The sequence below is a fragment of the Struthio camelus genome, chromosome 10 (genome assembly GCF_040807025.1).
Source record: "Struthio camelus isolate bStrCam1 chromosome 10, bStrCam1.hap1, whole genome shotgun sequence".
Classification (NCBI taxonomy): Eukaryota; Metazoa; Chordata; class Aves; order Struthioniformes; family Struthionidae; genus Struthio; species Struthio camelus.
In genome coordinates this window covers 5,912,133-5,936,150 of record NC_090951.1, presented here as the reverse complement: position 1 = coordinate 5,936,150, position 24,018 = coordinate 5,912,133, and the positions used below count along the sequence as shown (strand labels likewise).

The 24,018-nt window shown below is 38.4% G+C and overlaps 1 protein-coding gene across 10 annotated transcripts in view; it reads left to right on the top strand.

Moving 5' to 3' along the window:
* The window catches only part of PLCG2 (phospholipase C gamma 2), a 77,612-nt gene extending 53,594 nt beyond the window's left edge, over positions 1-24,018 (top strand). For all 10 annotated transcript variants that reach the window (XM_068955487.1, XM_068955491.1, XM_068955494.1 and 7 more), the window contains 16 exons: positions 314-514; positions 1,757-1,876; positions 3,246-3,426; positions 4,844-4,912; positions 6,147-6,256; positions 7,066-7,162; positions 8,043-8,109; positions 8,385-8,542; positions 11,171-11,273; positions 12,496-12,705; positions 14,084-14,229; positions 15,287-15,401; positions 16,658-16,825; positions 17,716-17,804; positions 21,235-21,419; positions 22,303-24,018. In XM_068955487.1, the coding sequence (XP_068811588.1) occupies positions 314-514; positions 1,757-1,876; positions 3,246-3,426; positions 4,844-4,912; positions 6,147-6,256; positions 7,066-7,162; positions 8,043-8,109; positions 8,385-8,542; positions 11,171-11,273; positions 12,496-12,705; positions 14,084-14,229; positions 15,287-15,401; positions 16,658-16,825; positions 17,716-17,804; positions 21,235-21,419; positions 22,303-22,345 (2,062 nt within the window). In that variant the 3' untranslated portion in view covers positions 22,346-24,018. The remainder of the gene's footprint in view (positions 1-313; positions 515-1,756; positions 1,877-3,245; positions 3,427-4,843; positions 4,913-6,146; positions 6,257-7,065; positions 7,163-8,042; positions 8,110-8,384; positions 8,543-11,170; positions 11,274-12,495; positions 12,706-14,083; positions 14,230-15,286; positions 15,402-16,657; positions 16,826-17,715; positions 17,805-21,234; positions 21,420-22,302) is intronic.

Here is a 24,018-nt window from a genome sequence, read left to right as displayed (position 1 = left end):
TTTTTAGTGACTTTTTTCTGTCTGGGACTTTATGAGTAACAGTAAATCAGATGGATTTGTGAGCCAGAGTTTTATCTGAGCTAATTCTGCAGGGAGTAAATGTTTGCTACGTTTTAAACCTTTGCTGGTTGAAAATTTTTAGTTTTGATCCTGTAATTTTTTTTTTTCCCTCTTTGGTTGTTTTAAGACACAGATTTATTGCTTCTTCCTAAGCTCTCCACATAGAATTAACCCGTTAGGAATGGGTGAAGAAACCCTTCAGAGGAAAAATTCTTACATTACCTTTTTTTCCTTATCTCCTTCATTTCTTCAGGAGGTCAGGTAGAGTCCAGCACTGCCGTATCCGTTCTTCAGGTGATGGGGACAATGTGAAGTACTACCTGACGGACAACCTCACTTTTGATAGTATCTATGATCTCATTCAACACTACAGGGAGGCCCACTTGCGATGTGCTGAGTTTGAACTGCGTCTGACTGATGCTGTGCCTAATCCCAGCCCTCATGAGACTAAAGAGTATGTACCGCAGAAGGCAAGCGCCAGGGTGGTTAAGTCAGAGTTCTTTGCGTTGTTGTGGATGGTCATGGATTTTTTTTCATGTAAAATTCATCCAGATTCTGGAGCACACCCGAGTTTTGCTTGCTTGCAGGTGTTGTAGGAATGAGCTTCCTTGAAGGACACTGAGCAAGATCCTTGACTTTGTGAGAGCCTGGTAAAGCAGGGAGCAGCCCCTGGGAAAGCAATTTACTGGCAGCAATTGGGAAGTTCAGTGAGAACTGTAATGCTTTGAAAGTGCGCTAGTTCCTTACTTCTCTGCTCGGTGTTTAAGATGCCCAGCAGGTTGGATTAGATATTTAGCAGATGGCTGTGGTCTGGCAACTAAGTGGTCATGGTCTGTGCCATCTGGAAACTCTATTACTGCGGCAGTGAGCCCAAGCTGAATTATGTTTCCTTAACCCCCCGCCTTCCCCCCCAAACCTTCCCTCTGTCAGAGTTGGTTAGCGTAACTTGGTCCCATGCTGATAAGAAACAGCGTAACTTAGTTTTTATTTCCAACTGGTATTTGCCAGATGTGGGTCCTGGGCAGAGCTTGCACTTATTTGCTGGCAGAACACTATGTAGACACTGTCCTTTTCTCTGTTTTCTCTGCAGTCAGAAAAAGGACACCTCCTTTGAATGTGAAATGCACATCTGTAACTTTAAACTGGGAAGCCAGTGTGAGGGGAGGGAAAAGTTTAAGAATTAGCTTTCCTGCTTTTTCTGGGGAGGTGGAGGTATACTGCCAGTGTTAGTGGTCATAGCTTCACTGAAGGCATGTTAGGTATCGGATAGGCCCGTCCTTACAGTGAGAGATAGAATCAAGCTCTGAATCAAAGAATTTGAATGCCTCTTTTTTTTTTTTTTGCCTATATTTAGGCTTTTCCTTATATCTACCACGTCAAAACTCTGAATCAACTACTGAAAACTGAATGATAGGCTAAAAGCAGGATCCGATGCCTTTGTTTCAGGAAGAAATGCTGATTTATGTTTTATTCTTTTAAGTAAACAAGGTGTTCTGGTATCTTCTTGGTGGTTTTAGCCCAAATAAGCTGCCATGTTGGTGTTTTGTAATCAACTGCTGTCATAGGTAGCAAGACATAATGCTTAACTTCTTCTGTAATGTTTGAGACTCTAGTGGTAGTGACACTGCCTGTTCTTATTGAATGACATTTGACAAGCTTTGTAATCCTTTGTCCTTTTTGATCTTAACTTTTGTAGTTGGTATTATAGTAATCTGAGTCGGGGAGAGGCAGAAGACATGTTGATGCGAATTCCTCGAGATGGAGCCTTTCTGATTAGAAAGAGGGATGAACCAGATTCATTTGCTATGACTTTCAGGTAGGAAAAGTCATAGTCATATGGATGTGACTACATTACCCACAAGTTCCTCAGTGTTCTGCTTTTCTCATTTAAAAAGTACTGTCGTCTTTCTGGAGTCATGAAAATCCTGCTTGTGAAGTTTGAGTAATTGCATGGTTGATTTGTGCAGTAGGTGTGTTTGGGGGCAAAACATGTGAGAATATGCACAACGGTTAATTTGTGACCAGAATAAACCTGTATGCTTTTATAAAAACAAATATGGGGGCTAACTATCCCTTTCGTCCCATGTGGGCCTGTGCGTGGCCCTTCTTCACTTCCTTGAAGCTCCCCACTACTACTGTTTTGAAGTTCCTTTCGGTGCTGATGCAGCAGTGATTCTGGGTCCTTATTTCCTGGAAATCCCGCCCTGTCATGTAACTAACAGAAGTTCATTCAGTATCTGTTAAAATAAACTGGTTTCTATCTACTTGCGTGATTTCCTTGCCAGGGGAAATATTTTTGAAACTGTGGTTCCTGTAGCAACATTAGTAAAATGTATACAGTTGTGGTATTCTCCATTGTGCCTTCAAATCAAGTTGGATTTCTTTAAAAATGCATCTTTCTGCAATGTATACAATAGCTTTGGAAAGCAAATAGTTGTTTTCTCTTACTTACATGTCTTACTCTGTATTGAAGTTGTCCAGAATTGCCTAATTCACTGGTTTAAATCTTTCTGCTGTTAGCAAGGTGAATATTGAAGTCTGTTGAGCTGCAGGATCTCAATTAAACTGTTTCACAGTAAGTGGAAAATTAGGAGTCCCAAAACGGCTACAATTTGAAAAGCATTCAGGGATCTTCTATGGGCAGAAAGGTTGTCAGCAGATGGCTTTACTGTCATCAGTGAAAGCATGAATCTCATGTTTAAACACAAGAAAAATTTTTTTCTTTGCAAAGTTGACTCCTGTAGTTATCAGAATGGGTGTAGGGAAAAAACATCTACTCATCTTGAGGAGAATGTGTCTTATTGCTTTGAAACAACTGTAGATCAGCAACAGCAAATTCCAGAAAGATTGTCAGTCTAACCAGAGACTTTTTTTTTTTTTTTTTGAAAAAAAGTCATGTGTGAAAGTGATGAGAAACTTATGTATAGAGGGGAAAAAAAGTAGGGAAGTTTAACATAGGCAAACACATGAGTTTAGCCCAAGACTCTGTATGTGGTAGAAAAATGAGAGCGTTTATGCATTTAATCGGGCAACCTGAATTTAATTTGAATAAAAAAGACTTTGGGGAAAGGAGAAATTGGGCTGCATATTGACAATGCCAAAGCAGTTATGGTCCGGTTTGCAGCGTGGAAATTTCACTGGGACAAGTACAAACACCTTTTACAGCACCTGAACTTATTTTATAGAGCTGAGGGGAAAGTGAAGCACTTCCGAATTCAGCAAGAAGGCCGCCACTTTGTGCTTGGAACCTCGGCCTATTTTGAAAGTTTAGTGGAGCTGGTAACATACTATGAGAAGCATCCGCTGTACAGGAAAATGAAATTGCGTTACCCAGTGACTGAGGAGCTGCTAGAGCGCTACAGCACGGTCAGTGATGGTCTTTATAAGTTTAGCAGTTGCTGTAGAGGACAAAATCCCACATCTAGACTTAGGAGACCTGGGATTAGTTCTGGCTATGATAAATGACGTTCTGGGGGGCTTAGGCAGATGGTTTCAGTCTGTGTCTGAGTTTTCTTACCATCCCCATTCTGAGATGGGGATGGTTAAACTGACTTCTGTTGCAAAGTATTTGAAGGAAAGAGTTTCATCTTTGTTTATGGGTAAACTCCTGCCTTCCTCATGATTCTATTGGAAAAGCTGCTCAGTAAAGTTGGGCATTGCTACTCTGCTATAAAACGAGTTTTTGATAATGCCCTCACTCATAGTTGGCTCTCTCTTCTATTACTAAGATCTATTATTAGATCTTAAAATGATCGCTCAGATGCCAGTCGCTAAGCGTTTCAGAAAAAATGAATTGCTCTGCAGCATCCCTCCCCAGGACGTACAGTGGCGTTTGTCTCACCTCACTGTAGGCATCTTGGGGATGGTGTCCAGCTGCCTTTTTGCAGTGAGAAGTGAGAGGTGCCTTTGAAGTGAAGGCGCCTTTGCGATAAGTACGAGGAAAAATTCCCCAAGAAGTACCTACCTTTGTCCACTGACTAAACAGAGGGCCCAGATAATTAGCATAGGATAGGTGTCTACTTTCTGGATGGATGTATTTTTTTGATTTTTGTTTGTTTTTTTTTTTGTTTTTGACAAGATAAAACTTTACTGAGGTAACTGGCATTTGGAAAGCATGAGATATCTTTTCTGTTTTCAAGTATATGTTTGTTAAAAGCAGGAAAAACAGGTCTGGCATCTTGAGGAAATCAAAGCCTGTGCTTTTGTTTTTCTGAAGAGACTAAAAGGGGCTGAAATGATTTTTAGATGTCATGATTTCTGATAATATTGCTTATCGTTAGGGTTCTGTATCCTATGACCATGTCCAAATGGGAACATGGGGAGATACTGAAAGAAAAAAAGTATGATTGCGTATGTTGAAACAACTTTTGATGTTTTAGGATTTTTATTTAATAGTGAAACCACTACTGGAACTGAAGTGCTATCACTATAACACAGAAATCATAAGTGGGGGTATTGTCTTCCTCTGTTGCACAGAGAATGACATTCACAATCTCAAAGCTATTTGTAAGCATTTGATGAATTAAGAGATGTCTTTGTGAGGTATTACTGTTACACTGTTGATTGAACTGAGGCATAGACAGGTTAAAGACAAGCCAAAGCTGCGCGCTCAGCTGTAGAAAGGAGCATAACATAGGTGTCTGGCTTCCCTCTTCTTCTATCTGCCCAAGTATTGTTAGAAAGATTGGTTTCTACATGGATTTCTTGTTATATTGACAGTAAGTATTTTTGTAATTTTTAATTCTCATAACTTTTGTTCTGTTTTGTTTTTTTTTTTTTTAAGGAAAAAGATATTAATTCCCTCTATGATGTCAAGATGTATGTGGAACCCAGTGAAATCACCCCGACAGTGGTATGCTTAAGGAAAGATGTTCTTCACGCTTTCTCTTAGACTTCTGGAAAGATGATAATTGTTGGTTGGTTTCCTGTTAGCAGTAATGAAAAGGATAATTAAAAGTGTTAGTGTACTTGATTTATGGAGGGCTGGATAGCAGAACTTTAAAGAGTGTGTCTTTTTCCCAGCATCTCTTTGAAATTTGCACGCATACGTTTTCTGTGTGCAAATCCTATACTGATTCACCTACACTGGGAAATTGGGCACCTTGCTATTGAGTCTGTGGAGGTGATTTGATTTGGCATGCATGCTTATGTAGATGTGCCCAGAAATTAATTAGACAAAGAGATGAGTAAATCTGAGGAGGCCAAATTTTCAGAAATAGAATATAACATGTAAACCCTGAGTGGATGTGTTAATGAGCACCACAGTTTCTCTGCGCACAAAATTATCAGAATTCTACTAGCAAATGTGGCCTGCATGCATAAATAGGTGCAGATTTTCTTTGTTTTCTATATAAAAGCAGTGTACTCAATTAGTGGAGAGTTACTTAAATTTGTCTTCTTTTAAGATACATATATATATATGTATATATATATATGTATATATATATGTATATGTATATATAAGATTTTAAACACAAGTGGCACAGCAAACATCTACATATCTCTAATTCTTGACGGGGCCTGTCTAATTTCTGACAAAAGCTCATCTGCTTGTAAATTATGTGACTGTAATTGTTTTTAATCTTTTTGACTAATGAATTTTCATTGCTGCTGAATAGTTTGGGTAGTAGTAAATTCAAGATAAAGAAATTTTTGTCCTGCTAAAACCGGAGTTTTTCCTAAAGGAAATTAGACTGGTTTGGATAGCTGATGTGGTTTTGAAGTGGAGGCTCTTAAACTGCATCTAAGCCTGCAAGCTCCAACTGTGTTTGAATATGGGTAACAAAGGCAGAGGATTACATGCTCACTGCTTTCGTTTTACCATAATTATGTTGCAGCACCCATTTAAAAAAAGTGTTTTTTGTTTTTTTCCTTCTCTTTTCCAACTAATACTTGAAAAATAGATGTTAAATAGCATCACTTGCTTCCTTCTGCCAATAGATGTCACTCTGGAACTTTAGTATTAAGCTTTTTGAGTTTCATAACAAAAAAGGGATCCAATTCCCCCCTTCTTTTAAAGATCATATTATTGATCGTTTTATGACCTGTCCTCCTCTCCTGACCCTTTTTCTTTGTTTCTCTTAAAGCCTCAGAGAACAGTGAAAGCCTTATATGACTACAGAGCCAAAAGAAGTGATGAACTGAGCTTCTGCCGAGGGGCTCTAATTCATAATGTCACAAAGGAAACTGGAGGCTGGTAAGGACAAGAATTCCTTGTAGGAGAACTTCTAGTGACTTACTAGGGAGGAAAAAAAAATCAGCTTTCGGTAGTAGTTCTTAAACTCTTTGCCTGTTGTCTGATTGCTGCTTGTGAGCTGTGGTCTTATGAATCTTAATGCCATCGTATTAAACAAAACCGAAAAACCCAACCTCAAGTCTCTTTTCACGTCTTTTCCGTTGTCCTACCCTACAGCAATAACCTCAGCCTGGTAGAGCCTTCATATTCCAGTGTATCCAGTATTTGTTCTTTACTACATTCATCCTTCCTGAACACTTGTATCTTCTGGGAAGACAGGCATCTATTATCATTGTCGTCATTACTCGGTTTCCTTCTTTGCTTTGCATAGTACTTCTTAGGGACCAAACAATGTGGTGTTTTTTTTTTTTTAATTATTATTTTAGGTATCTATATAGTCTCCTTTCACAAGTGGCTTGCTTTCTTATCTTTCTCAGTTGATGTGCAAGTTGCTTGGAAAGCTTGGGAATCGAAATGTTTCCCTGTGGTTTCTGCAGGCTATCAACCACATAATATTATTTTTAGTACTGGAGGGGGAAAAACCTCTTAAGTCGTTAATTCTGGTTTACAGTAGCTATAATCCTTCTGAAATCACATGTTAATGATCACTTTGTTAGTGCTTTTAGCTGCTACTTCACTTTTATTTTGGCGATAGCCAACTAGGCAAGCTAGTATTGGGTATTAACGACCAATTTCTCGAAGATTATTGCTTCATTAATAACCTACTGAAGGTCTTTGTTCTCTCTCTGTCCTTTTTGTTTTAAATTCAGGTGGAAGGGGGATTATGGAGAAAAAGTACAACACTATTTTCCATCAAATTATGTTGAAGATATGTCATCTGATAGTTCTGCTGAGCTTGAAAGCCAGGTAAAATTCAAGTTGTCTTCTGTTTCCCTAGAAGGTGCTGCCTGCTGAAAGTGGAAGTCTGGTTTATGAAATTATGACTGTGCATGCTGAAATGAATGCGTTCTTTTGCTGCTCTCTGTGCTGTCAAGTGTATTTGGCAGGGCTTCCTTCACAGATAACTACTTAAGGAGATAACTGATGTGGTGGGTTTTTAGGAGGTTATAACTGTTTCCTGCTGATGAAAATCATAGCAGGTTAGATTTTTGCAGATAACTTAGGGAAACAATAATGTTCCTGAAACTTATAACTAATTTACCGGCGTAATTACTGCCTTTGATGTTTGCAAGTGGGAAAACTGGGTGCACAAACACATCTTAGTAGCTGTTTTCACACTGCTTTATCCAGTTTTTGTGCATGACTAACCCTATTTTGTCTGCCCAAAGCGTCTAAAAATCTAGCCCAAAGTCTGGGACAAAGATCTATTTAACAGAACACATAGTAAGCAGTTGTGATGTTTGGAGGTTTTAAAAATAAAATATTGAATACTCTTGTTGTACTTGATCACTTCCAAGAGTTTACTTGGAGTCTTTGGAGGAAAATACATGTATTAAAATGTTTTTGTTCTTTCTGGTTACTTTTACAACAGACTAGAAAATAAGCAGTTATGTCAGAACAGAAACTGCACTCCCTATTTTGACTCTCGCTATTGAGGCTATCATTGGTTTCTCGAAATGAGAAATTCTTGAAATGGAAACAGACTTCTAAACATTACAGTGGGCATGTTTTCAGTGAAACTGTGGTTGGATTTAATGGTGTGTATTTATTATTTGTTATTTGTCCTGCTCATATTCACTGAAGAGGAAAAAACCGAGGCTCAAATGTAATCTATCGTTTTTCACAGATTATCGAGGACAATCCATTAGGCTCTCTGTGTCGTGGCATACTGGTACTCAATACGTACAATGTTGGTATGTGTTTTCTGATGCTTATACTCCTGAGCCTTCTTTGTTTAATAGGGCTCTTTTCTGTTTAGCAGGAGACTTTGTGGAATTGACTTGTATTAAGATACAAGTAATATGATGAAACTTTGATACTAACTGTTCAGCCCCATAAGAGATTTTATTACAACGACCAGGGCTTTAGCGTTAGCTGTTGTAATAAGTCAACAACACTGACAGGTTACTGCAGTATGAAGAACGGTTGGATTTTAGTATAAACCTCTTGCTACTGTGTTGCCTAACAGTGAAAATGCCACAAGGGAAACACCAAAAGCCTTTTGTCTTCATTCTGGAACCCAAGAGTCCTGAAGATCCACCTGTTGAGTTTGCAACTGATAAGGTAGAAGAGCTATTTGAATGGTACCAAGGTATCCGTGAAATCACATGGAAAACTGCAGAAGAGGTATTGATAAAAATATATCCCATTGCTGGTTTTTATAATGTAATGCTATAAATTTAGATTGTAATTGATCTTTAGCTACCGTATACCGTTAAATCTTGCTGAAGCCTGATCCTAGACCCTCTTGCCTATGGCTGCTTGTCTGTTCATTTTATTGATACCGTGAATCTTGTTCCCTAAATTTTGGTGGGAATGCTGCATAAGCTAGCAGAGCACCAGTCACCAGAAAGTTTTGTTTTTATGTTAACAGGAGTTTTTCAGCAGAGTACTGTCTGTGTTGCACTCTGCACCTCAGTAGAGAAGTGTTCGTAGTAGTACCAAGTAGATACCGTTACCGTTTTACACCTGGTGCGGTCCTAGTGTTAAGCAGAAGAAACTCAGATCTCAGACTGTTCTGTCCAGAGTTGTGAATCCACTCATGAGTATATGTGAAATCTGAGCTGCCTTTGCCTAAACTTTTCTTAATTCTGTTTACTAACCCTGCTGTTCAGTGAATGCAATGGCGCTGATAGGGAATTGTTTGGCAAGTATTTGTCTTTATTTGTAACTAATAGCCTCGTTCTGGACTTGGCAGTTTTTCACTAGCAGTCTTTCCAAATCCTTGGTTCAAGATTAGAGGATTCTTCTGAAGCTTAGCTTCTGTATCTGTCTGCCATTACTGCTGCATAAAAAAGGTCATTCTTCAGGACCTGCTGTTTCTGGTCTGATGTATTAATTTACTTCCTAGTTGTCTTTTCTAGTATTTAAAGTCTTTGACGTTACTAAAAAGCCCTTACAGTGACTGTATTTAAGTTTACTCTTTCCTTTGTTGCTTTTATTCACTTTTTATTGTTAACTGGGTCCTAAGAATGATGGAAAATGTGTTTTAGTATCTTCTTGGCTTGTGCTGTTTTTCCTTCATCTGGAGCGATAACGCTTCTAGGGTCATCAGAATCCTATTTATAGCAAACAAGTTGATGTCACAAGCAGAGGACTGTAAATTCAGCGAGGGAAGAAGCAACAGGAGTTCTTGACCTAGTAATGTTGGAGGAGGACAGAGCTGGTTGTGATGCCAGCTTTTTATTTAGAAATAAAAATGAGAAAAAGAGAAACATGACCTAGAAGAAGTGTCTCTAAATGGAATGTTTGTCATGATATATCAATGGCTCTTCAGCAGCTTGGCAGCTTTTTCTCCCTCTGTGCAGTTGGAGGAATATTAAATAGTCTGTGTTCAAAGATGCTCAAAAAATCATTTCTGTCAGTCAGCAGGGTTTTCTCACAGTGTGACATCTTGAAAAGTCACGTGATAGACTGCTGCATGGGGAGGGGAAAAAGAAAAGGAAACGCCTTTTTTGCCAGTGCAGTTAACAGTCTGTATTTTGGGAAAGGAGAAAACATAGTGAGTCAACACAATGCTACCATATGATACAGGCGTTTTATCGGTTTACTTTTGGGCTGTGTCCATTGTACACTAAAAGTAAAACTATCTAAGCTTTATATACTTCGTCATCTCTATTTAATGCTAACACTTGCCATTCTTCCAGGGACAGTTGTTCATTGCTAACTCTCCTTCTTGACTATCACTAGAGAGTTATGTCTGAAGATGGGCTCATGGCATCTGGAAGTGCCTTTGCTAGTGAGAGCACTGCTTTCTGTTGAGCACTGTCTGGGAAACAGAGCGGAGCACTAAGTATGATGGAGTTCACGCCTGCAGTTTTTTTCCAAGGCTATTTCAAGTCTTAATGCTGCATTCCTCGCTGCTATCCTTATACTTCAAAGTATCTCTAATTCAGTGACTGCATCTGGAAATGTATGGCTTCCTAGCTTCTTTTTTTTTCTCTTCAATTCATCCTGTTGAAGGAATTCTTTTGGAAGGCTTCCTAATTACTGCTGCTTTGTAACCTATTGTACCAAAGCTAATAACTGTCCAGTATGTGACTCTTCTGACATGTTCTGTCCTGTAATCGCTTCTTATGTCTAAAAAGCCTCTTGTTAGAATATCTCCACTCAGTACAAGTCTCACTGACTTCAGTAGCTTCCAGTCCCTCATAGCAAGGATTTCTGCTTGGCTTGCATCTCAGGTGCTTATAAATAAGGATGTAGACAGTGGGCTTATTACTGATGATACCTGTATCATTGCATGTGCTTTCTCATGTTAATACTGCTGGTTTGCTGTCCAAATAGGGAACTATTGGAACAAATACTCCTAGCATTTGAATTTAGTCTTTTGGGAGTCAGTAGGAAGACTTAAGTCTTGATCAAGATTTAAATAAATAGAGAGAAACTTCACTAAACTTTATTTATTTATTTATTTAAAACATTAGCAGTGTGGAACTTAACTAAAATTATATAGCAGCAAAAGAAAAAAAAAAGGTAATTTTGTTGCCGGTCTTCTGGATAGGAATGATTCAGGGAAGCACTGAAACACTTACTTTAAAAAAACAAAACGAAACAAAAAAAGCATTTGGTTAATTGTATTCTCTGAATTGGGTTTTAAAGCATATCACATGTATGCAAATGTCTAAAGCCTCAAATAGGAATTGAGGCAAGAAAGAATGTATTAACTTTGTTATTTCCTTAGAGTATACGCTGGAGTTACTGTACCATTATGCTTAGTGTTTCTATAATGTTAAACTTTGTTAAATTTTACAGGAGAACAGGAGGAAGTACTGGGAAAAGAATCAGTTAATTGCTATTGAATTATCTGATTTGGTAATCTACTGCAAGCCAACAAGCAAAACCAAGGACAATTTAGGTGATCTCCTTTAATATTACGTCTGAATTCTACCTTCTCTATTCATCTCTATAGATATTAGTTGAAATGTTAGAAAATAAATTCTATACTGGAAAATAAAATTCTGCCTCACCCACACGGAATTTTCAGTGGCAATTTGGAATTGCACACTAGAGATATCTTGATACTATTCATATTACCAAAAGTCAGATAGAAGCCAGTGGTTTATCAGAACTGTTTTGAGCATACATCTCAGCCTGTTCATGTTGAAGTGTGAGACCAAACGTGGAAGAAATTACTGAAATAAGAGACAGAGGAACAAAAGACCATAAATGAGACAAGAGAAAACTTACCAGGTTTTCATTTTCCATAGTGTAGCATTTTTGTAGTTAGTGAAATCACAGTAACAAAAGACTAGGAAGCTTCTCAGGATCAGCGAATTTTCTTTAGAAAGGAGGCTTTAGAAGAAGATATATTTTGAAACTGTCACAAATCTCCAATTAGTAACCATAGACGCCCTCTCAATGACTTTCATAGGGATGTGGGACGTTCACTAGTCACATGCTGATTGACTTTTGTGAGATGAGAAACTCTAGCTGAACTCTCGTGATTTATAAAACCCTTAAGATAGATTTGTTCTGCCTTAAATAATTCTACTCTAAGGACTTCTTTGCCATTTATGTAAGGACTTGTTTGTTAATAGAAATGAGAAATGAGGTCTGTGTAAGTGCAGGTGTGTGAAATCTGACACTGAAAAAGGTATTTCTTATTCCAGCTTTTGTCATTGCTGCTGGAGAACCCAGCAAATTTGCCCTTCTTCCTTAAGTTTCTTTACAAACACTTTTAATAAACTGTCAGTATGGCTAGGACACTATAATTACAGTCACTGTTTGAGGCATTGGCTAACCCTGACTCACCCTTTCTTCTCCCCGTTTACACCCAGGAAAAGATGTCTCATTTAAATGTGTTGCAGTGGTCAGAAGAGCACTATTAGCAATGATGAGATGAGAACACGATTACAGACTCTCTCTGCCCTGCTGCAGTGAGTGGTGAAAGGATGTGGCAGGCAGGCAATTTTAACTTTCGGACTTGATATTCAGCCAATTTGCCATGTCTGCATTAAAACATTCTCAGTTATTGCATTAAAGCACAGAATAAAACAAAGTAATAGTGGAAATATGGTATAAATTGTGACTTCTTTTTTCCTTTATTAACCACCCTTTTTTCTCCCTATCCTGTGTAGAAAATCCTGACTTCAAAGAAATCCGTTCTTTTGTGGAAACCAAGGCAGAAAGCATTGTTAAGCAAAAGCCTGTTGAGTTGTTGAAATACAACCAGAAGGGATTGACACGTGTCTACCCTAAAGGACAGCGGGTTGACTCATCCAACTATGACCCATTTCGCCTCTGGCTTTGTGGCTCCCAGATGGTGGCTCTTAACTTCCAAACTCCAGGTAACGTTTCCTTTAAAGAGGAATTTAATCCCCGCGTCGTTTACTATTAATGAGCCCCCTTCTGGCCTCTCTGCCATTCCAGTCACTGTGGCTGTCTTATTTATTTGTTCTTAACAGCAAGAGGAGAGGTGAAAGAACTAAAATTTATTTGTGAGCCTGTGGATCGCCTAATAGAGCAGGTTCCCAGAAATGAGTTTCTGAAAGCCCTATCTGCTGTTCTGCAGAGCTGGCTTAGCAGCCCAAGACCAGATGCCATTGATGTGGGTGGTAGCTGTGTTGTTAGTGCAGCCTAGCAGATGAAGAAATCATCAAACATAAGTAGCCGTTTAAAAGTGCATCTCTGCTGTCTGCAGCAAAGACACTGAATAACGAAAGCTGAGGATTAGGGCCAGTATACTGCATTTTACAAACTCATGCATGTTCTGCTAAATCTCAGCTTCCCAGACTACCTCAATGGCATCTGAAAATGCATTTCAGTGGGAAATTTATAACCTGTCCGATGTGACAGAATTTTCCCCTAGCTTTCTGTTGGGGTCTCACCAGTTCAGTGTACCCCTTATGATCTATATAGTTCTTCAGTGGTCTGGTAGAGAGCTGTGACTCACTGACTCATGCAGTGGTTCTAACTTTTTGGAGGTGTCTGGAATCAAGCAAATAATACCTGGACAGAACAGAACAAAACACTTTCTTCAGGTCTACCTCCAGTTGCCTCTTTTGGCCAAAAAACAAACAAAGAAAGCAGTTTCTTTCTGACTCCACTCTGAACTTCCCTAGTCCATATTTAGTTCTCCTTTTGTCCTTTAGCTCTTTGCAGAAGCAGCTTGTGAACTTTTCTCCTTGTTGTGTTTCACACTTTCTCTGCAGGGCTTAAAGCTATATTTGTGTATTTCTCTCATAGTTGCCTTCTATTTAGGTTTTTCTCTTCCAATGGATGCCTAATTCCAGACCAGTTCTCCTAAGTTTCATCTTTAGAATTCCTTCTATTCTAACTTGTCTCTGAGCCAGACAGACCTTTTAGAGGTAACGAGTGGGCTAATTTCATCTCGATTTCTTCTTGAGAAGCAAGCAAAGAGATTCACAGTAAGGTTCAGGTGGACAAGCGACTGTTCAACCTTGGGGAAAGCTGTACTCAGCTTTCTTAGGAACTAAATAGTATGTACTTAGGAAACCAAATATGAATGGAGATGGGTTTATCAGGATTTGAACTGGTGAGAAATGGCCTGTCAAGGTCAACTGCTGAAGAGAACTGAGTCTTCCAGCTCTGTTTGAGAAAACGCTGACCAGAAGAAATGGCACAGAGGAGCCATTAGTTTCATACTTCCTTTAGATTTATTCAAATGGGAATCTTTCTGTTATGACTGTTTAACTCTCTCCCTAGATAAATACATGCAATTGAACCATGCCTTGTTTTCACTTAATGGACGAACTGGCTATGTTCTCCAGCCAGAAAGCATGCGAAATGAAGAATATGACCCAATGCCAAATGAATCGAGGAGGAAATTGCAGATGATTATGACAGTGAGGGTAAATCTCTTTTGTAAATTATTGTTTTTTGCGAGTTATAAATATCTATAAAACTAAAAATAAAGCTATTATATTTCAGAGCAAGATCTGACAAATTGTCAAAACACTGTTTTTAAATGTCAGATTGTTTGAGAATAAAACTAGTTCCTGAAAAGAAACATACATCTTTATCATGCTAATGAAGAACATGCTATAGGACTGAAAACATGATACTGAGATAATTTTATATAATGACTAAAAAAAATTCCAGTTGGGCTACCTTGCATTCCTACTCTGCTGACTTCCCATTAGAAAGGTGCTATTAGAGATTGGTTAGCAGCAGATACACTAGTTCAGAGATTTCTGGTGTGATAGGGAGACATTTGTAATGGAAGATAAAAACTAAGCAGAAAAAAATAATGGAAAAAAAAGTCAGTTTACTTAGTACACTGTGACTTACCAGAATGTCAGTCTCATTTTTCATAAAGAGGTGAGACTAATCATCATTTATTGAATCGTTTGACTATTATGCCATATCGTCTTCTAGAGCCAAATGCAAATTGAACTTGTTTCTGTTCTCAGTTGCTATTCAGTAAGAAATGTCTTTTAAAAATATGTTTTCTGAGAAGTGCTATCACGGAACAAACCCATTAACTGCTTTGCACTACAGTTTAGAAAAGAGAGGTAAACGGGCTGTGAAAGTGAAGTAGAGTACAGCTCATAAAATAGATATATAATAAGGGCTGAGGAAAGATTACAAAACTTATGTCACAAGCCTGATGTAAAACTGCATATTGTGTATAAGCACTGGGAACGAAACTGTATCTTAGAACGCACACCATTGGGTCACCCAAACAATGAGGATATTATTGGTGGCATAGCTAGTATGTTTAATACATGCAAACGCTTATTCAAGAGAGGAAGTGTGGGGCTTTTTTGCGTGTTCCTATGGGTTTTAGTTAAAATATCTTTTTCTTCTAGTGGAATTGTCTTTTAGTTCTGTAAGCTACTTTCTGTGCCGAAATAAGGGTGACAAGTTTCCTTTGGACGTAGTTATAATTTACTGCTGCTCTTACAGGTTTTAGGTGCTCGACATCTTCCTAAGCCTGGTAGAAGCATTGCTTGTCCCTTTGTAGAAGTAGAAATTTGTGGGGCTGAATATGATAATAACAAATTCAAGACAACAGTTGTGAGTGAGTATCTGCAGTTTTCTGTGTTGTGGGGATATGGTTAAACTTCCAGCACGCTTAAATAAAATGCGTAGAGGATGAATATGATTTTATGATGTCTGTAACTTACCAACAGCCTATACAGGGAGGAATAAGTTGACTGTTGCTCTTGACTATCATAATAAAGTTCTGTTGCTTGTCTCAGAGCCAGTTTATTTGAGAAACTTCAATGTATATCAAATTCAGAGAAAAACCACTTACAGTTCATAAAAAGTTGCAGTTCTGTAATGTTTTTGACTATACAGGAGTTTGTGTAATTTGCATATGTTAAAAATTGCTCTTTTGAAGGCATCTTTGACAGTGCTAGTCAGTTCTCAAAGCTCTGCTCCAAATGGATTCAGCTACCATGAGATCCAGACTGTTATTTAAATTGAGATTCTGAAGCTGGCATCCCTTTGGAGAAAGCTTAGGCTGTAAAGTAGTATAACCTGCAGCACAGGAGACATCTACCAAAGCTCGCTCCTGGTGAGTTTTGGATAAGGAGTGTAATTGGGGCAATACCTCAACAGCAGCCAAATAGCACCTAGGATTTTAAATGTAAGAATGCAGAAGAGCCTTTAATAATGGCCGTTTCCTAATGATTTGGTATTTTTGGATCCAGAAGTGTTTCTCTGGCAGACAAGAGGCTTTGATTCCAATTATTCAAACCACTGAAATCTATGACATAGACACCACTGGATGATAAACACAGAATGAGGAGCAGAATATGCATTGTGGCTATTGAGTACTCCAGAGAAGAGAATTGTGATTTTAGATTTTTGTGGAGAGTGACCAAGACCTTAGACAGCAAACTTTCTGGCTATATAATATATGCGAAAATGCCCGGAGCTCCATAAATAAGTATGAAAATTGAACCACTGTACATTTATCTTCCCAGTATCTTTCATGCTTTTACTCTGATATGGAGCATGAGGGTCCTGAAAGTGAGCAGTCAGTTAGCTTTTTACAAATACATATCCAAAGAGATTTTGTATATTTAAATACAAATAATAGCTTTTCTTCATGGATTTCCGTCTCTGCCAAGCTTTCTCCTATCTTCCCACCCCACCCCCCTGCGGCAAGTAAGCCGAAACCTTTTGAAGCAAGATTACAACAGGAGAGAGATGGTAAACAGGATTTTTGGGCCTTTGTATCCCCAGAACGTTTCCTGGGATACGTAGCCATGTGGGAATGAAATGAAATTATTGCTGCGTATTGCAAATGTTTCCTTTTCCTTACAGATGACAATGGCCTTAATCCAGTTTGGGTGCCCTGTCCAGAACAAGTGAAATTTGAAATTTATGATCCAAATCTAGCATTTCTGCGTTTTGTTGTTTATGAGGAGGATATGTTCAGTGATCCCAATTTCTTAGCGCATGCTACTTTTCCCATCAAAGGAATCAAATCAGGTAAAGATCAGTAGGTATAATACGGGATTAAGTCAGAAAGATGCTTTTCAGCATTATTGTTGCGATTTAGCTTTCAGTAGCAGCTGCAACATGCCAAAATACAAGGGCTCCTTTGACCTTAGTTCCTTTAATCAATTGTTTATTATGATACTAGATGTGTTGTGTGTAACTGTTTAAAATCAGTCTGCCAACCTCTCTTGACATTTTTCCTTTTTGTTGAGAGAGAAAAACATTATGTAGAATAACTTGCAACAACAAAACTCCCAAAGATGGGATTAGAACTGCTACTAATATTGTAAATTGATTCTCTGAAAGTTGAAAGTAGCTCTTCTGTACCTGTAGACTCAGTGGTTTAATTCTAACTTCATTGATTTGAAAGTGCGGGATTCCAGTACAGGACAGTTGTTCGTTCTTCTACCACTTTGCACTCTATTTCAGATGAAAGCAACAAGATCAATATTTTGACACTATTGTTATCTCCTTACTATAACTGGTATGTCTTTAACTCTCTTAACCATGGAGTTAATTTGAGCAAGGGGGCTGTGTGCTCTGAATAAAATCTGGGAAGAGTCTTTTTCATAATTTGGTGTCAGCACATTGGTTTTATTAATTGCCTTGGATGTGGACATGCCTAAAGTAAGTTCTTTGATTTCCTCTACATCTGTCTCTTGTTTTCAAGAGCATATATTTCAAGAGCAAAATCATTTGTTTCTCAGTTTAGCTTTCTTGCCTTTTGCTTCCCCGTAATCGGTACAGCATTGTCTACTCTCAGCAACAGAGCAGTTAAGCAGTGAAGGTTCTGTTAGTCTTGGGACGGTTTGCACTGCTTTTGTGACTGCAGATAATCCTCTGTATTCAGTCTAACTGACCTTTGTATGTGGTTTCTTCAGGTTTTAGATCGGTTCCTCTCAAGAACGGCTATAGTGAAGATATAGAGCTGGCCTCACTTCTGGTACACTGTGAAATGCAACAAGTTCTGGTGAGAAACACTGGTTTGTTTTGCTGTGCTTAGAGCATGTGTCGTTAGTTTTTTGTAGAAATTAGGAAATGAGAATTTAGTTTTCTGTTCTATGTCTGATATGCTACCATCTGGCATTTCATTCTTAGGTACTGGGGAAGACCAGTAACACAAACGGAGTTGCTCTCTGAGTGGACAGGTCGCTCACTTATTTATGCGTAATTTCTTTTCACAAAAAACTCATTCTCTCCACTCTTTTTCCTGTAACGCCATGGTCAGTGACTTACCCTGTTGAGTTAAAACCCACTGGTGCCTTGCAAAGGTAGCTAAATTCATGCCCTCACTTCTGAGAAGAACCTTTCATTTTTTTCTTTGTGAGGTCTTATGTAAAAAGAAGTCCCTTTAGGAAGAGAAAATAAAGTCACTGTTCCCTATTTCATTAAAAAAAATAACAACAAGCCAACATGAGGAAGACACATTCTGGTTCCTACTGAAGTTCTAATCTGCTTCTTCTAAACCTCTGCAAAAGCTAACTGAGGAACTAGCATTTTTAAACATACAAGGAAGAAACAATAGTGCATCCTTGCTCATAAAGCTGGGCATTGAGGTGATTGATCTGTGAAAAACATTTGTTGATGTTCCACAGGTGCTGCTGTGTATGTCACTTTAAAGCAGGCTCACTCTCAGACTCTCCATACCTCAATAATATTTTATATAATTTAACTACTTTTAGAGCCTATGTGATGCAAGTTTAAAGATGCTTCTGGGAAGTCAGTGGGGATTTCAAGGTACTTTCCAGCACCCTTCAGATTCATAGGAGAAAATATCTTCAGCTTTTTATGTGTACTCATTCACAGCCATTTAGGCTTATGCTGTAGTTCACATCAGCGTCCAATATTTTCCTGATTAAAACCAGGTTCTGCTAACAATAAGTGATTATGTGTCCGGAGAGATTTGCTCCGGCAATTAAACATACATGGAAATAGAAGTTACTGAATTCTTAGTCACACTCTGCTTAACAGAGGAGTAGCAGCCTTTTTCAAATGCTTTTTGTCAAGATTTTTACAAAGCCACCTGATGTAAAATGACTGTGTGTAATCAGTGTCTTGGCAGCCATGGTAGCTTCCCTCTGTTGGCTGGCAAGAGGTCCTGAGAGCAGAAGGCAAGGAGCTGAGACTGAGGGCATATGTGCGTGTAAACATAAGAGATCCATGTCCTTTAAAAACACTTAAAGCATTCAGACTCCATGGAGACAAGTCTGATACTGGAGGCCAGATAAACTGATCTTTTTTTGTCTTGCTACCTCTGAGAAAACTGATAACAACTCACCGTTGCCTAACGTGTTGAGCGTGGATACCACTTGTAGGTACACTGCAAATCTCTCCTGCCTGGGTTTTGCTTCAGAAATTCAGCTCGTTATTTGCCTGGAGCAAGAGGGTCTCTTAAAGTGTTGTTCATAGCAGCAGTGTATCTCCCAGTCTGTCAGCACCAAGTCCTTTGTAGCACATCTCACACTCTTTAAGCCCCTTCTGCTTGTTAAGCCAAATGAAGATGCAGCCCAGCTCTCTGCTTTCACAATGGCTGACATCTCTGGGTGGTAATGCAATAGCGAGAGAACTTTCAAAATTTTTCCCTTTTGTTTGGCAGTCTGCAGCAAACCAAGACTAGCCATGGTTAATCCACTTGTAAAAACCTTTGCCAGATCATTTGAGAAGCATCAGAAAAGATCAAGGCTTTATCCATCTGTTGTTCTGCCCTATTTTAAATGACGACCCTCCTTAAAATGATATAATTTAATAAGAGGCCTGTTTATATAGAAAGTCCATCTGCATGCTCTTGGAGATGAAACAGAAAATTATAAAGGGGATTACAGATGGCTGTGGAATTTGTCAGGAACAGAGAAGCAGGAATATTGTAAAAGTAAGCATGCACATGTGTAAATTACCATGTAGGGCCTTTAACAGTTTCTTTTCAACCGTTACTAGAGTCTTTCTGATACTGTAGAAATTGCAGGATACTGAAGTTGTTCAGACATTTAGAAGCATGTTTTATTTGCTTGAAAATTGATTTACTTGCTTTGGGAAGCATGTGTATCTTTTTAGCATTTTCTGATTACAATCAGCTTCAATAGTGTATATGTTTTTAACATAAGGATTGAAGTGGACATTCTTAAGTGGGGTTTTAAAGCCTAGCTTTGTGGATACATTTATTTAGAAAAACAAATAAAATGTTTGGACGTCTTGATTATGTGTGCAAATTGGTAATTGGCAATCTACTTATTCCCTTAGTGATTTGGGAAAGCAAAGCTTTAAAAAAATTACTTTTTGATCTTAATCTGCAGCATAGAGCTGAGGCTGTATTTTCAACTCCTCCAACCCACAGCAGAGAGTTGTAGGAAAATGTGTTGAAAGGGAAAAAAAGAGTGGAGGAAGGGGCTTTATGCCCCAACTGGAGCTTTATGCCCCAGCTGGAGCTTTTGAACATGTTGCTAGACTTGCCTGTCTTCCTAGTTCTAGACTGACTGCTAAAAGAGGCATGCTTATTAGTATGCCATCTCTGAAAGTGTTTAGATTTATTACATTTATTGATTGCATGTCACTCCTTGTAGGATGAGAATCTGGTTTTGCTACTGATGTGAAAATTAAGACTTCAGTCCTGCCAGTACCCTTAGCCACTAGTAACTCTATAGAGGAGACTGCTTGTGCATCCCAAGTTTTGAAGTATTAAAAAAATTTGAAATCATGAAGGGAATCTTGATTATTTTACGCTTGTGGAGAATTTTGAGAGGCTTGTATGCTGCCCACAGTAGAAAAGAACAGAATCTCAGACTGTTGCAAATTAATCTTCAAACACTAAGTCAGTTCCTCTGCAAGTATTAAATAGCCATAGCACCATTGAAGCAAAGGATCTGCCCTTCCTTCTTGATCGTCTGAATACTTTCTGCTGTTAGGGGTCCCATTTACTGGTCAGTATTCTCACCTTTAAACTAGATTTCAATAGGAAAGCACCAGGATTAGCAGTATGTGACCTAACACACAAATATGATGGAATAGTGAAAAAATTACTTTTTTTGTATATGTTTTAAAACTGTTATACTATGATGGTCCACCATCATACACCACTTGTTGTCCTTTTTTCAATATGCTGACATGCTTTATTAGGGAAAAATATTCCAATATACATCCCTAGACATTCACATTTCATGACTCATGCTGGAATGTACCTCATGCTCCTGTTAGATGGTATGACTAGTTACATGATGCGGTTGAGTTTAATTTTTTCAGTGTTTTCTCAGTTAGTTACTTTGTTTACAGAAACATTTTATAACATTTTGGAGTGTGTTTAGGAAATTAAAAAAAAAAAAACAACCCTCAAAACAAAGCAGAATCAACAGAGTTTGAGGGGCTGTGTCTTACAAGTTTACTTATTTATTTCCAATATTCTTTTGAAGGAAAGTGAAGAAGAGCTTTATTCCTCATGTCGGCAACTTCGGAAGCGCCAGGAGGAGCTTAATAACCAGCTGTTCCTCTATGACACCCATCTGAATTTAAGGAATCCAAATAGAGATGCTATATTAAAAGAATTCAATGTGAATGAGCACAAACTACAGATATATCAAGAAACATGCAACCGAAGGTGGGTTGATACTCATTCTCCTTTCCAAGGCAGCTCTATCTAGACATCATGTATAGTAAAACAATCTCAGAATTATTAAACTAACAGTGATCTAAAGAGTGGCCAGGGTAGGATGAGCATATCTGAAGCAAAAAAAGGCTGCAATGAAGGAAGGCTAGGCTGCAAGCCACTAGAGGCCAGCAGACTCAGGGATATGTCTGCTCAATGAAATCTGTTTCAGGGACCACAGTGAAAGATGAAATCCAGGGAGCTTTTATTCTTCTTTTCTCCTGCTTTCCAGATCATACAGCCAAATAAATAAACCACCTTACTCCTACATGATCAGAGTTGTGCCCCTGGAAGTGTGTCATTAGCATGTTAAATATGTGGGAACAGAACACACTTACAGGTTCACCGAGCACAACAGATAAGAACAACAGTTAGTTGTAACAACGTGGAACCATCAGTTAAGCATCCAAATGTTATCCTAGGCCTAGGGGAAGGGTATTTCTCCTTTGCCTGCCACCTTTAGGACTGAGCGTGAGGGAGACAGAAGCTTCCTGTACTAGGAGGAGGTCTAGATCATATTTTTAATCCTTCCTGAGCCTATGGGATAGGATGGGAGAGAAACTTTTCTTTAAATATTTTTACTCTGTGTGTGTGTGTAAATATATATATATATGGTAAAATTTTATATAAATATATATAAATATATAAAAATATAAAATATGCGCATGTGCTGATCAGCTGCATGAGTCATCACTGGTTTGTTCTCATTTACTGGGGAAAAAAATTGCAGTACTTGGTGCTGATGCATTATTTGCTGTTTATGTCTAAGGGACCTGAGCTTGGTACTCTTAGAAATGCCTGGTGGATTTAACTTTTTCTTTTCTTTTCCCTTAAGATTAAAGGAGAAGAAAGTCAGTAATAGCAAATTCTACTCTTAGAGCAATCATTCTTTGGTGCATGCTTTATGGAGCAGCTCAGGAAGAGATACTGATTTGTCCTGGTTATCCTACTCAATGAAGGTCTCATCAGGCTGAATGACTAGAAGAAGAGGAGGAAAGATGGGTTTCCTTAATAACTTCTTGTTATAAGAAAAACTGTTTTTATTTTTCATTCCTAATAATTTATATTCTGTAAAAAGCATACTCTCTGTTCAGGCCAGATATTCTGTGTATTTAAGGTATTATTTGCGTCGAGCATCACAACTGTAGAGTCATGAAGAAAAAGCAGTAAGAAGTTTAAAAGTTGAGGACATGTGGTTAGCTGTATGTATTTGCATAGCTCTCACTTTTTCTTATCGATACCTGAAGTACAAGTACAAATCATCTACTGTATTTGTGTATGCAAGATATAGATAAGACACTCGCAACAATTTGTATGCATGGAATCACATCACTTTAACAACCTGGCTCCTTAAGATTAACTGGTAGTGAGTTTTTAATTTATTAAATGCTGTAATAGCACTTTTACACCAGCATTGTCATGTATGTTACAGTGCCCAAGGCAGCAGATTGTACCTCTGACACTGTATAAAACATTTCGGGCCGCTAATAGCTCATACTGTATTGTCTTTTGTTAGAAGTTTCCTTCTACGTTTTTGAAAACCAGAGAATGTGTTAATTTTGTTAAATCAAATATCCTCTGAGACTCTAGTTGTGTTTTTGGCTGTTGAACTCTGTGTAATGGTTTAAGGAAAAAATGTGTGAGCCTGCGTTGTGTTACATAAAACTTCAAGGCAGTGGAAGAAGGAGTTTTAATGTATGTGGTAGAAGCTCTCTGTCTGCTTGCAGAAAGGAAGGGTATTTCAAACTCTGAAAAGATAGTTAATTTTGGTAGAGTATCGTCTCGCAAATACTTCAGCACCTAATCTGCTTATAAATGAATTTTTGACAAACTATCCCTTTTTAATTTTGCAGTCCTGCTTAGATGATAGCATCAAATGACAGAGTTCTGTAAATGTAGACATTTTTCCAAAATGTATCTAATTCAAGAACAATAATATGCACAAATCTAGAGGTACGTCATTCTTATGCTTTTAGTCAAACAAAAGACATTGAGTTATGGATCAGAAAGCTAGATTAGTAAGTTTGCTTTGCTGCAAGGGCAGGACTGAAGTATTTGGATGATACATTTGAAATCAGATGCCATGACGTGTGTGTATTGGTTCTTCAGGCTAGCAGTATGTTATTAATATGAAATTCCTAGTTGCTTTATTTTCACGTGGGAGGAGTATTGCTACCTGTATGTTTGACTTCACCTTTCAAATGTGTGCAGAGGAGTTCAGTTCTTCAGTCTAAGTGACAGCCTGAGGCAAAAAATGTTGCATACACATAGTGCTATATTTCTGATCACAGAAAGCTTGCATGGATTTGGGATTTGTTGCCTGGTGAAGCTGTCTCAGCAGTTTTCAATTTCTCTTGCTCCCTACACAGACTTGTGTTGTTTCAAGGTGCATTCACAGATGATGGTTCAAGGAAACCCCCCTGAGGTTTTAGTTATTCTGAAAAGACAAATCTCGTCTCGCTTATCTTGAGATGAAAGTGCTATATTAGCATGTCTCACGATGGGTTGGCTCCTGTAATGTCGCACTCCCCCCCCCCTCCCCACCCACCCC